The sequence below is a fragment of the Archocentrus centrarchus genome, chromosome 15 (genome assembly GCF_007364275.1).
Source record: "Archocentrus centrarchus isolate MPI-CPG fArcCen1 chromosome 15, fArcCen1, whole genome shotgun sequence".
Taxonomy (NCBI): Eukaryota; Metazoa; Chordata; class Actinopteri; order Cichliformes; family Cichlidae; genus Archocentrus; species Archocentrus centrarchus.
This window is the reverse complement of record NC_044360.1, coordinates 28135571-28149025: the sequence shown is the minus strand read 5'-3', so window position 1 is coordinate 28149025 and position 13455 is coordinate 28135571. Positions and strand designations below refer to the sequence as shown.

General features: G+C 38.2%; 1 protein-coding gene across 5 annotated transcripts in view; it reads right to left on the bottom strand.

Moving 5' to 3' along the window:
- LOC115793025 (stromal membrane-associated protein 1-like) overlaps positions 1 to 6073 on the bottom strand; it is a 172798-nt gene extending 166725 nt beyond the window's left edge. For 4 of the 5 annotated variants that reach the window (XM_030747730.1, XM_030747729.1, XM_030747728.1 and 1 more), the window contains exon 1: positions 5809 to 6073. In XM_030747730.1, coding sequence (XP_030603590.1) covers positions 5809 to 5926 — 118 coding nt within the window. In that variant the 5' untranslated portion in view covers positions 5927 to 6073. The remainder of the gene's footprint in view (positions 1 to 5808) is intronic. The other variant, XM_030747727.1, reaches the window with a different exon arrangement.
- Positions 6074 to 13455: the final 7382 nt, after the last annotated feature.

Here is a 13455-nt window from a genome sequence, read left to right as displayed (position 1 = left end):
CAACAAGCCCTCACAGGCTGCAGAGGAAATCACAAATCAATAGATCAAATTTTGGACTCACTGTGATCATTTATAGCAGTGGAACTGAGTCACAGTGAAGCTGGACAAACTTTTTTTTTTTCACTCTTTTGATTTTTTTTTTTTTTTTTTTTTAATGATGGCATCAAAATGTTGTACTGTATTTACTCCTGACAGAGGAAGCCAGTGTCATTTTTTTATGTTAAACTGCACAGCATTAGCCTCAATCAATGAGACGTCACAACCAAACAATGCTGAAATGAGGCTTTATATTCAAAAGCAAGCCATAACTATCTTAGTTCAACATGCAATAATTCCTCCATCGTTAGCATGATTGATGCTTTTCTTTGTAATTTGGATTTGGTACTGTTGGTCAGACAAAAGGAGGCATTTGAAGACATCACTCTGGACGTCATTATTTACTGCTCAGAGGTTTATACAAAGCTGTGCAGACGCTGGGCCCCAAATGACCCTCCACATCCAGGACTTTTCTATTTTTTGAGATACATAAGCACCTCAATAGCCTACTATAGGAACCTAATTTAAATTTTGAATGCCCACTTTGCATCATGATGATTTAATTTCCTTTCTTTGTAATACATGTGGAGCTACATGCATGTCCCTGCAGGGTCACTGCTCATACATAATGAAGCTTAATGAGCACTTAAGGGCAGTCGGCGGCAGTATGGGCAAAGTGGAGCAGAATACCCAGAGACAGACCCCAGCATTTATGTGTACCACAAATATTTTGCATGAGAGAAAGCAGATAAATAAACTCCCCGTGGTTTTTAATCTACAAGACGAGTCAGTGTGTGCTGACTTATAGCTTACGTACCATTTGGAATTTAACCTCTACTGTTACTATTAAACATCAAAGTAAATATAAAAAATAGCCTGAAAAAACTAGAACTAGGAACCAGTCAAATGTTCCTATGGTTTAATAGTCAGGTACCACTTATGTACACTAGTCACTGCAGGCAGAATCTTATTTATATGAAACAGAATGAAGTAACCATGACTCAGTGCTTTCTAGCTATTGTTGCCTACTCTGTCTTCATGCTGGAAGTGAGAAACTTCCTACTGCCATCCATTCATCCATCTATCCATTTTCTGCCACTTATCTGGGTCACAGGGGCAGCAGTCTCAGCAGAGAGGCAGCCAACAGATACTGTATAATCTCTCCAGTATGTCCTGGGTCTGCCCTGGTGCCTCCTCCTCATAGCACATACCTGAAACGCCTCACATAGGAGGCGTCCTAGTTGGATGCCCCCAAGCACCTCAATTGAATTAATTTCTGAACTTTTTTTTTTTAAGATTCATCAGTGACCCACAGAAACACTGTGGTCTACACCAACATCCAAGCAGCCGTATCATTTTTGTTGTCATGGAAAAAGAGTTCCGATTATTTCAGCCTATTATACACGATTGAAATGCATAACCATTCTCACAGAAGCGGGCACTTTAATATAAAAAAAAGATCTTTCACACCATCCTCTCAGCACATTGTACACAGAAGCTTTGCATTTCAGAAAATCCCTGAACAAAGATCTGGATTTATAAGCATATTTACGAACCCTGAGGGGAACGGAGAAGGAATAGGGATTTGTATGAGTAATGACACAGAGAAGACAAAGTTAGAGTATACCTACACTATAAATAATGAACACCTGCTGATTTCATTAATCTGCACTCTGCATTCAGCAATGAGCACATTCTCTCTGTCACACACACACACACGCACAAATGCTTAAGCTGGATTTACAGGAACAGCAAAATAAGTCAGCTCACATGGGAAACACACATTAACACCAAGGTTCCTGTGCAAAGCAAACTAGCTGACATTAAACAATGCAGAACAGCAAACACAGCCAGTATCCACACCCTCCAGCTACCACAGCAGCTTTATTTGTGCCGGCGTTCACGATCCAATCACTCCTGCTATGATGAAACTCGTTTTTAAAGGCTTTAAATTACAAGAACTGTCAGAGGAACGGTGCCAATTCAAAGTTAGCTTATTCGTGCACCATTAATTTATCATTATAACCATTTATTACTTGCCAGTTACAATCTCACACAATAACAAATTTTGAAAAAAGAGAATACTCCAGGAAAGAAAGGAGGAGACTATTACCCATACAGCCTAGACGATACTGGGTTTTAGGGGCCGATACCAATTTCAGGGAATTAAGATTCCAATACAGATATGAGCTGATATTCTTATCAGCGTTTCCCCACAGACTTTTCTTAGATTAACACACCAAGTATATTTGGTGACTTTTAAACATTTTATATGTTTAGATGTTCTTCTGAGCATCTGCGATCATTCAGCTGCTTGAGCATCTTATCAGGTGGCTAAATGGACTCCAGTGTGACCATATTGGACTGCACCTGGTGACGATCCTTATTCTGCTCCACAGATCTGCTGCCTGCAGCGGGTACAGTACTGCTTCATATGGTGCTACACCACCAGACGGTTCACAGAGGCTCCACAGCAGAACTCAAGCTAAGCAGCTGCAGAAATGGTAATCCATCTGAAGAGCTCACAGCTGATTATAATGCCCTGCTATTAACCTGTCACAACCTACTTATAAAAAAAAACATTTCAAGAAGAGCACCTCACAAATTGCATTGTTTAGCGTGTGTGGGTGTGCGCGCCTCCTTTGGACCTCACAAACGGTTACACTCGTGCACAGCACTTTCCCTTGCTAACAATATCACATAAAGGGGGAACAAAGCAGACTTAAAGCGCCCTCAACTGGACAAACTCTGTTTTGACATCATTTCTAAATTATCCCCAGGGTTTATTTCCCATTTTTTATTATTATAAAAAAATAATAATAAAAAATCATATCCCAATATTCGCTGATAAACATGTCTGTAACGGACCAGTATCTGCAGAGGCATGAAACTGCTAAAATCATAAATAAATAAAGGCGGACACGTAGAGCTGTTTCGAAAAGTCGAGTTGTTGTTGTTGTAGTACTAAAAACAGCCCCTCTCAGCACCCTCTCAGTGGTCCTCTTGTTCCATTTTAGTCTAATTATTTTTTATATTTGGCATAATTTTGAGCCAATTATTTATTTATTAATTTGTGATTTTGCCAAAATCAGGTATATAATCAGGTACTGCCCACGTGACCAAAGTTACCATATTTCTTTATTAAATGTTATATATTTTTGAGTCAGACAATTATTTTTAATTATTTATTAAAGTTGTATTTTGACCACTTTGGTCCTCCATAAGCAGGGGTTAAAGTGGGATTCTGCAGATGGAGGAACTCTGATTGTGGAGTAGCGGGGCAACAGGGTTAGAAATGACTCTCATATTGATTTCTGTTGTGAGCTGCAGTAGATTTGTCTGCTTTGTGAACAGACTGACCTGTGCTGATTATGAGCTTTCCTGCTCTTTGTGGATTTAATCAACCAGTCTTTAATATATAGGCCCATTACGGCTGCTTCCCAACCTTTAGCCAGTATAAAGGTGGAATCTGGCAAGTGGTTGCTGAAGAGCATCAGGGCTGGATCGCTCTGGCCCACTTTTACCCCAGTGAGTAAGTACCGGCAGAAAAAAAATCAAGCACAACCAACATGAAAAAAACATTAACGTTATTCCAACATGTGTTTTTGTGAACCATCACGTTATGTCAACTTATGAGATTTTTTTCCCAAGCTACCACATTCACCATCTTCTTTAACAACTGAGTTACACAGCAGACAACGTAAACCACTTATAAAATAAAACACACAACTCGTTTCCACACTGATGTCTGACGTGAGATGTCTCAGGCTGAGGTGATCGTGTCCAGTTTCTCATGACAACAGATGGTCGTATAAAACATCCTCAAAACTGTGAAAGACTGTGAAAACAGACAGAATTCACACTACATACTATTCTACTTCACAAAGAGGTAATTAAGGTTCAGATGTGTTTAGATCAACATGAAGAACAAGGAGGATAGGACCAAAAAAAAAGAGAACTTAAAGTGAAAAAGCAGCAGCGCATCATCAGTGATACTGACTCACTGAGGTCTGCTACTACAGATTACAAATGTCAGACGGTAGGAGAGGCACTGTGATGACGCAAAAGGCGTTTAATCTCAGTCAGTGGTAGCCCAATAGGAAACATTCAATTTCCACTCAAAAGACTGGGAATTTTATCCTTCCACATTTACTGACTGGCAGTTATAGGTTGCACTTTATATTAGGATGTTCAGGCAACAGTGAAGATCTTAGACAACTGTACATTAAAATGTCATTTTTTGTTAATAGTATTATATACTAAATGCATGCAAGTTTGACATAATGAATCACAGCCGTTGTTTGAGGCTGTGTGCCGAATTGAAAACTGACTCTTAAGGTTTTATTAAACCTTTTCCATCACACTGTACTCTACATTCGACTCAAGGGAATATTAAACTTTCAATTTTCTGAATGGAGTTTGGGGAGGTGGTCTCCCTGGCAGGAAGGTATCCCGGGCCAGAGGCAAGGTGTTCGCTGCAGCCGCCACAAACCCTGCAGCTTCTGATGCTGGCGTGCTTTTCGCCGCGAGGCATTCAGCGAGCAAACGACACCTCTAACTCAGCGCAGTCGGCCCGGGGCGCGCACGTTTTCCGCTCATAAATAACCCAGTCAAGGACACGACATCGATACTGCCGAACGAAAGCCGCGTCAAGTTAGCCACAGTTACACAATACCGGACCGGAAGTATTCACCACTCAACCTCAAAATAAAAGCTCACGCATGAATTTCTAAAAGAAAAAGGTAACGGAAAATAAGGAAAATTATTGCCCATTCACCTTTTGTGAAACTCTGGACCAACACCATTTTCAAACTAGCTGAAAGTAGTACTAACATGTTTCTTTTTGTGCCATTTATAAAAAATTAATGAACGATGTTAGTATTTCAGAGTTTCATCACACTATTTCTGAACACTGAGTTAGGATAGATTTGATATGCCTTATTTCTCGTATGTGCCAATATTCATTCATCCATTAAAAAAAAAAGTATACTCGAAGCATTAAAGCAATAAAGAAAATCACTGGCACCTCGAAAAGAAAACCCTGAACCTCCTGTCCACGATTATAAATTTCACTTGTAGTGTCAACAACTTAGTAGCTACAATTATGAAAACCCTTCATAAGCAGCATAAGAAGCTGGTGTATTAAGATAAGATAAAACTTTAATGATCCCACAATGGGGAAATTTGCGCATTACAGCAGCTCAGTATAGAGAAAAATGAAAAGGATGATTAAAAACTAATGAACTAAAATAGAATAGAATAAAATAAAATAACACAATAAATGTAAAGGTTTCAATAAATGTACAAAGAGCAACATCCAAATATTGTATTTTTTGTATCACTAACCTTCTCAGTTACAAGTATTAGTTGTACCACATGTATGTATTAGTTGAAAAGAAATAGCTAACACAAGCTCTGGATGAGGATTTTACTTTGAAAACACCAAGCGGACGTTGTGTGTTCTTCACTTATTTTTAATTAAATGTCGCTCAATAATATTTATAAATGGCTTAAATCTAACTGAGAAAACGGTATCGTACCGTGGTTGCATTGTTCAACATAAATATGCAAGTAGGGAAAGAAAAAAAAGTCAGATTTACATAATTCATATGTAGCATCAAAACTGAAGGCTGGATGTGAGCATAGCTGCACATAAGTGACTCCCATCAGAATAATGTCGGTATGATGCTAGCTGTTAGCGGACAGGTGTCCTCCTCGTTTCATCTTGACATACACACACCTGTGACACGCAGGTTAGCCGCACAGGCTTACCTTTTGCCTCACAGTCAGCACAGTACTTGTTATCCTCCTCTCTCAGCAGTTTGGACAGAATGGCCTGATGCTGCTCATTCAGTTTCTGGGCTTTTTCTCTCTCCGACCGCGTCGTCATGTCGCCGAAGTTAAGGAGTTAGTCCCGTCTGTGAAGAGCCGAAAGAACCACGGAGTGCTCAGCCTGTGTTAGAAAGGGTGGGACATCACCTTCAGCCCGCACTTTGCTGCCTCTATTCAGTTAGCTTGCAACCTGCTAGCAAGGTAATATGGATCTACGGCAGTATCATCCCTGCTGCATTCAAGACTGTGGGAATTTTTACAGTGGCGCCTGATTCAGGATCAGACAAGTGGTGTGGTTTCTGTTTTCACCAACGACACAGACACTGGTACAGTTACAGTACTGTGCAAAAATCTAGCGGCACGCCTCTTTTCTTTATATTTTGCTTCCCATGAGGCAGGGTTTGTTGTAATTTTGTGAAGTGGTCTTGAGCAAGAGTTCTCCAGGCTTTCTGACAGGCTTTCAAAGTGACTTTCGACATCGGCTGTCTTTTCACTTATTTTCAGTCCAGTTCTTGTACCTGACCATTTACAGAAGAATGTTTGTTTGTTTAGCCATTTAACACTGACTCAGGGGCGTAGGAATGAGTTTGCTATTGGGGGGGACATATCGGAAACCTGACAGATCCATAAATACTCTGAGAAAAGCATTAAAAAATGCTATTTGATCCTTTCTTATTTTGCAAATGTTTCTTGGAAAAATAGTGTTGTGTACACTTACATGATTGCATGTATAATTTACATATGTATATGTTTTATAATCGTAGGACGTGGGCAAACTGGCTTGAGCACAGATAAATGTTACCAGTGCATAGTTACCAATGCATAGATAATTCTTACCAATGCATAGATAATTCTTACCAGTGCATACTTTCCAATGCACAGATAAACGTTACCAGTGCACAGATAAATGTTAACAATGCACAGATAAACGTTACCAGTGCACAGATAAGCGTTACCAGTGCACAGATAAATGTTACCAGTGCACAGATAAGCGTTACCAGTGCACAGATAAATGTTACCAATGCACAGATAAATGTTACCAGTGCACAGATAAATGTTAACAATGCACAGATAAACGTTAACCAGTGCACAGATAAGCGTTACCAGTGCACAGATAAATGTTACCAGTGCACAGATAAATGTTACCAGTGCACAGATAAATGTTACCAATGCACAGATAAACGTTACCAGTGCACAGATAAATGTTACCAATGCACAGATAAATGTTACCAGTGCAAGGATAAATGTTAACAATGCACAGATAAACGTTACCAGTGCACAGATAAGCGTTACCAATGCACAGATAAATGTTACCAATGCACAGATAAATGTTACCAGTGCACAGATAAATGTTAACAATGCACAGATAAATGTTACCAGTGCACAGATAAACGTTACCAGTGCACAGATAAATGTTACCAATGCACAGATAAATGTTACCAGTGCACAGATAAATGTTACCAATGCAAGGATAAATGTTACCAGTGCACAGATAAATGTTACCAATGCAAGGATAAATGTTACCAATGCACAGATAAATGTTACCAGTGCACAGATAAATGTTACCAGTGCACAGATAAACGTTACCAGTGCACAGATAAATGTTACCAGTGCACAGATAAACGTTACCAATTCACAGATAAACGTTACCAGTGCACAGATAAATGTTACCAGTGCACAGATAAACGTTACCAGTGCACAGATAAATGTTACCAGTGCACAGATAAACGTTACCAGTGCACAGATAAACGTTACCAGTGCACAGATAAATGTTACCAGTGCACAGATAAACATTACCAGTGCAAGGATAAATGTTACCAGTGCATAGATAAATGTTACCAGTGCATAGATAAATGTTACAATGCACAGTGCACAGATAAATGTTACCAATACACAGATAAATCTTCCCCTTAGAATTATAAGGTTCTGACATTTTTGACGAAACTGAGTTTTTGTCATATACTTATTTGCTGACCGTTTATCAACAATATGTAAGAGATTTTTTTTCAAATATATATATTTTTGGGCATTTTATTCACAAAATAATAAGGTTCTATCTGCAAAATCAAGCTTTAACTTGGTACTATAAGGTTCTATCTGTGCACCAATAGGCACTTGAAATGTTCACAAGAGAGCCAATCAGGCTGCTTCTTTATTGTAATGTTGGTGCCCAATGTCAAGCAAAGGAGCAGAGGAGATGCTAGAGAAAATGTTTCATGGTAAGCTGGGGCTGTTTCTAAAGCTTGAGGATTTTTTTTTTTTTTTTTTAGATTGCACTGAGCTCTTTGCACTGTTAGCTACGAAGCTAGTGAGCTAACACTAGTTTTGTATTGTTTGTCTGTGGTCAGTGCTAACATAAAAAAACAAACAATGTAGTTGGTAATATTGAGAATAGTCAAAGGTCATAATATAAGTTACCTCACAAATAAAATATTATTGATTGAAGAATGACTTCAGGTTTTAATATATTCTATGAGCTAGCAGTGGTGCCATGCTAATGAGTGCTGTCTACTTTTATTTCTGTCATCAAACTCCAGAAGAGCAAGTAAAAGGAAAAAACACCAGAAAAGGGACGGCAAAGAAATTGTTACATTTTTCCTGAATAAATACAACCGAAAGAAAACAGTTCATTGTCAGTGACATTTTTATAGCAGAATGATTTTAATTAAAGATCTAAGTTTAAAAAAATCTACCTTTTAAGTGGGATGAGTTTTTATTTGGATTTTTGTACTCAGTGGACATGGACTCAGAATCTAAATGTTTATTCAGAATTTTAATGAATGCTTTTTCAGGTAGATTGCAGCTCGTAAAATTTAAAAAGATCTAGGCTAAATGGGAAAAAAACATTGTGGTAAATTATCCAGAATTTGTTTGACTCTCTGAACAAATTTTATTGAAATTTGAGTTTATTTATATTTCAAAGTATATGCCTCCTAAATTTATATCAAATGTTTATTTTGTCCTATTTATTTATTATAAATTTTATTTTTACTTGTTGATTTTCACATAATTATATGTTGTTATCTTAAGAAAACTTTGGAAAAATAAAGGATGGGAAAAAAAGAGGGCTCAGTCTGCCAACATGAGTTTAATGAAAAGTTTGATTTTTTTTTTTTTTTTTTTAATTTTTAATTGTACAATTTTAAAATCATGTAATAGATGTTGTGCAGCAAGGCGGCATGGTGGTTAACACTACTGCCTCACAGCTAGATTGACATCTAGGTCTGGGTTCGATTCCACCTTGGCCCGGGTCTCTCTGTGTGGAGTTTGCATGTTTTCCCCATGTCTGTGTGGGTTGCCTCCCACAGTCCAAAGACATGCAGTTACTGGGGTTAGGTTAATTGGTCACTCTAAATTGCCCATAGTTGTGAATGGTTGTCTGTCTCTCTGTGTTAGCCCTGCAATAGGCTGGCGACCTATACAGGGTGTACTGTGCTTCTCACCCTATGTCAGCTGTGATAGGCTCCAGATGGCATTGAAACATTCAAAGATAAAACTTTGTCAAGCATCATCTTCTAGTAAAGGGAAGGGAAATGTGTCCGTAAAAACAGTTTGCCATGAAAGAAGAAACTTAAAAAATGTCACAGAATTCATTAAATTTGATTTAACCATACTTGTGGACACTCTATTATATCTATAATTTTATGGTTTAAAACTTAATATAAGTTAACTATTTTTCATTCCTTGAAAATCAGTAGTAGTTATCACATTTTGCAGATAGAACCTTATAATTCCAAACAAAAAATGAGTTTTTAGAATTAGAAGGTTCTATCTGCATTATATTTGTTTAAAAAAAAAAAAAAAAAAAACATTTGCACATTTAATAGCATTTTGATATTACTGATTTAGAATACATATAGGGTGTGTTTCATAATCATGTGTGAACAAGACTTATTCCATGTGTAATTTTTACTATACAGAGTGCAAAAACTTTAAAGCTCAATATCTCAAAACTGTTCAGAACGTAGATAGAACCTTGTAATTCTAAGGGGACGAAATGTTACCAGCGCACAGATAAATGTTACCAATTCACAGATAATTGTTACCAAGGCACAAATAAATGTTACCAATGCACATATAAATGTTACCAATGCACAGATAAATGTTACCAATGCACAGATAAATGTTACCAGTGCATACACAAATATTACCAGTGCATAGATAATTGTTACAAATGTATAGATAATTGTTACCAGTGCACACATAAATGTTACCAATGCATAGTTACCAGTGCACAGATAATTGTTACCAATGCACAGATAATTGTTACCAGTGCACAGATAAATGTTACCAGTGCATACACAAATATTACCAGTGCATAGATAATTGTTACAAATGTATAGATAATTGTTACCAGTGCACACATAAATGTTACCAATGCATAGTTACCAGTGCACAGATAATTGTTACCAATGCACAGATAATTGTTACCAATGCACAGATAAATGTTACCAGTGCATACACAAATATTACCAGTGCATAGATAATTGTTACAAATGTATAGATAATTGTTACCAGTGCACACATAAATGTTACCAATGCATAGTTACCAGTGCACAGATAATTGTTACCAATGCACAGATAATTGTTACCAGTGCATAGACAAATGTTACCAGTACACTAGCATAAAGTTTCATTACAAATATATGTGAGCTTGGGGGCCCCCTGGTAGTGGTAGCCGCATATGCCGCCTATGCCTCAGTCCGGCTCTGTTCATGGCAACGATCCCGACAGACTGTTTTCCCTCATTCAAGAGTTTCTGACTCCTGCCGCTGTCTCCCACCTCCCAAACACTCAGCCGTTCAGAGGAAGGGGGGGAGCGCATGTTGTGCCTTCAACATAAAAGCACGCGAGTTAAAGATTTCAAAATCAAATATTTTTCTCCTCCGCTGTGTAGTTTTTGGTTGGGACAAATGCGCTTGTCTCCAATATTGGGGGGGACATGTCCCCTCCATCCCCCCCGGTTCCTACGCCTATGCACTGACTAATTATTCATTCAAGCATTAAAAAGGTCAAGGGATGAACCAGTGTTGTCTACACATAGCAGGCAACTTCACAAAGAACTCATTATAAATGATATCCTTAAGCATTTTGCTGCTAGCAGCCTGTCACAAACACACATTGTTTATTCCCATTTCTTTAGCTGAATCTATGAAAACTGTTGGATAACAGTTTGACAGGCATAAAATTGTTATGCAACAACAAGGTGAGTCCCAAAGCGCTATTTGCCTATTAGGACAAGAGCTGGGAAGTAACAAAGAATAAATACTTTGATGCTGTACTTAAGTAGAACTGTCGGATATCTGTACTGTATTTATTTTTCTGACAACCTTTTGCTCCCTAATTTTTTTACACAAAAGTCTCTACTTTCTGCTCCATTTTCAAAACAGGCTTGTTACTTTAGGTTTAACACATCTGAGGGGAGTTATTTGACATCACTGCACGCCTTCAAACATCAAACCTGTCTGTGCCCAAATGGAGGCAACAGTAACACATAAAAGGCAATTCTGATGGGCTTGCTGGATACAAAGAGGTGAACGAGCCCATAATTTATGGGGCTATACTCAGGGGGTTAAAGTGGACCAGTGTTGTGTCCAAAAAGTGATTTCCAGTATTTGCCAGAAAATGATTACTGGGATTTAAACAGTTGGAACTAACTTGTTGGCCTATAATCTTTAAAACGTATGTCAAACAAATCTCAAATGCCCCCAACAAAACCACAATAACCTACACATTGTTGGATAATATATAATATATTGTAAATAGTCCGGCCTGTTAAGGTTCAACACACAGGCACATCATGTACATTGTATATAGTATTATTGTTATTATTATTATTAAGGTTAATCTTGTTTGTTGTTTTTATATATATATTCTTTTTCTTAATAGTGTAAATTATTATATTTATATTTATAATAACTGCGGCTGCTGTTACATCCAAATTTCCCCTCTGTGGGACAATAAAGGCTGTTTCTTCTTCTTCTTCTTCTTCTTCTCACGGTTGTGTGTTTCCTAGTTCCATGATTCCCAGAGAGTCCCAGTTTCTGGATTAACTGCTCCTGTTCAGTAACTCTGTGCATTTTTTATGTGTGTGAAAGAGCTCAGCATTAAAGCTGCTTAAAGTTCATGTCAGCCTCCCAAGTCCTGCATTTGGGTCCACACAGCCGACCTTGACCGATAGTGCCAAGAAATGGGACCGTAAGTAATCCAGCAATGATAGAAGTCATTTTAAATGAAAGAGAAGATAAAATGAGACAAGGAATACTGGAATATGTTTCAATTAACCCTATTCAGATTGGGCTTCCTGGGACCGAGGTTAGTACTGTTGCCTCACAGCAAGAAGGTCGTGGGTTCAATTCCACCTTGGCCAAATCCTTTCTGTGTGGAGTTTGCGTGTTCTCCCTGTGTCTGCGTGGGTTTCCTCTGGGTACTCCGGTTTCCTCGCACAGTCCAAAGACATGCAGTTAGTGGGGTTAGGTTAACTGGTCACTCTAAATTGCCCATAGGTGTGAATGGTTGTGTCTCTCTCTGTTAGCCCTGTGACAGGCTGGCGCCCTGTACAGGGTGTACCCCGCCTCTCGCCCTATGACAGCTGGGATAGGCTCATGATAGAATTGTTACCAGATACATTTTAGGAAAAGCCACCAAAGTTTGGTGAGTCCAGCTCAAGTCTTTTTTATACGCTGCCCCAAAAAGAGAGAGAAAACTAGTGTTTGAGTTGTGAGAGTGTCTAAAGCAGACATGGCCGCCCCGTTTGGATGGCTTAGGTTGACACAATAAAACATCAAAACAGATCAAATGGTTATTTGCGTGGCATGAAAAAAATAAATCACTTTTAATGTTGACAGACAGGAGAACAGAACAGGAAAGAGACGACAGTACAGATGGCACTGAGATGGTAGCAGCTAAATAAAATAGAAGTCCAACAGGAGGTCATCGGGAACACTGGCAGATGAAGTTTAGTTTAAAAAGTGTACAGTAAGGATAAATACATTTGACACTGAGGGAAAGTGTTAAAAGGAGAAAGTAGAAATAATACAAATAAGTTAAACTAATTACAATAAATTAAAATATATATCATACATGTACCACATAAGTAATTACATGTGATTGTACCAGATACAGTTTACTAAACAAAACTATTAAAGTCAGCTTTGAGTTAAGAGAGAAGTTGTTAGCTTATAAAAGTCACGTGTGAAATCTGTAGTAATGAGTATGTCCTGAAACACATGAGTTTACATCCTTGAAGGAAACAACTAAAGTAGCACCACCACATCATAATGAGCCTCTCACAGATAAAGTGATGACATGGATGACTTCACACATGAAAAAATAAAAACCCCTCACTCACAGTATTCTTCATTTTAAAATACACAATCATGTCACAATAACAGATCAAACAAATAGTAAATATCACCACTGACATGCAAAGTTTCAGACAGATGCAAGAAGAGATGCAATCAGCTTAGTACTTTCACATAACGGCCAGTAGAGGGCATCAAAGTCTCACCCTGTCACAGACTAACAAGAGAGCCTGCTTGTTTAACCAGCAGTGATTTGGCACAGTCTTCATCATGTCATACTGTA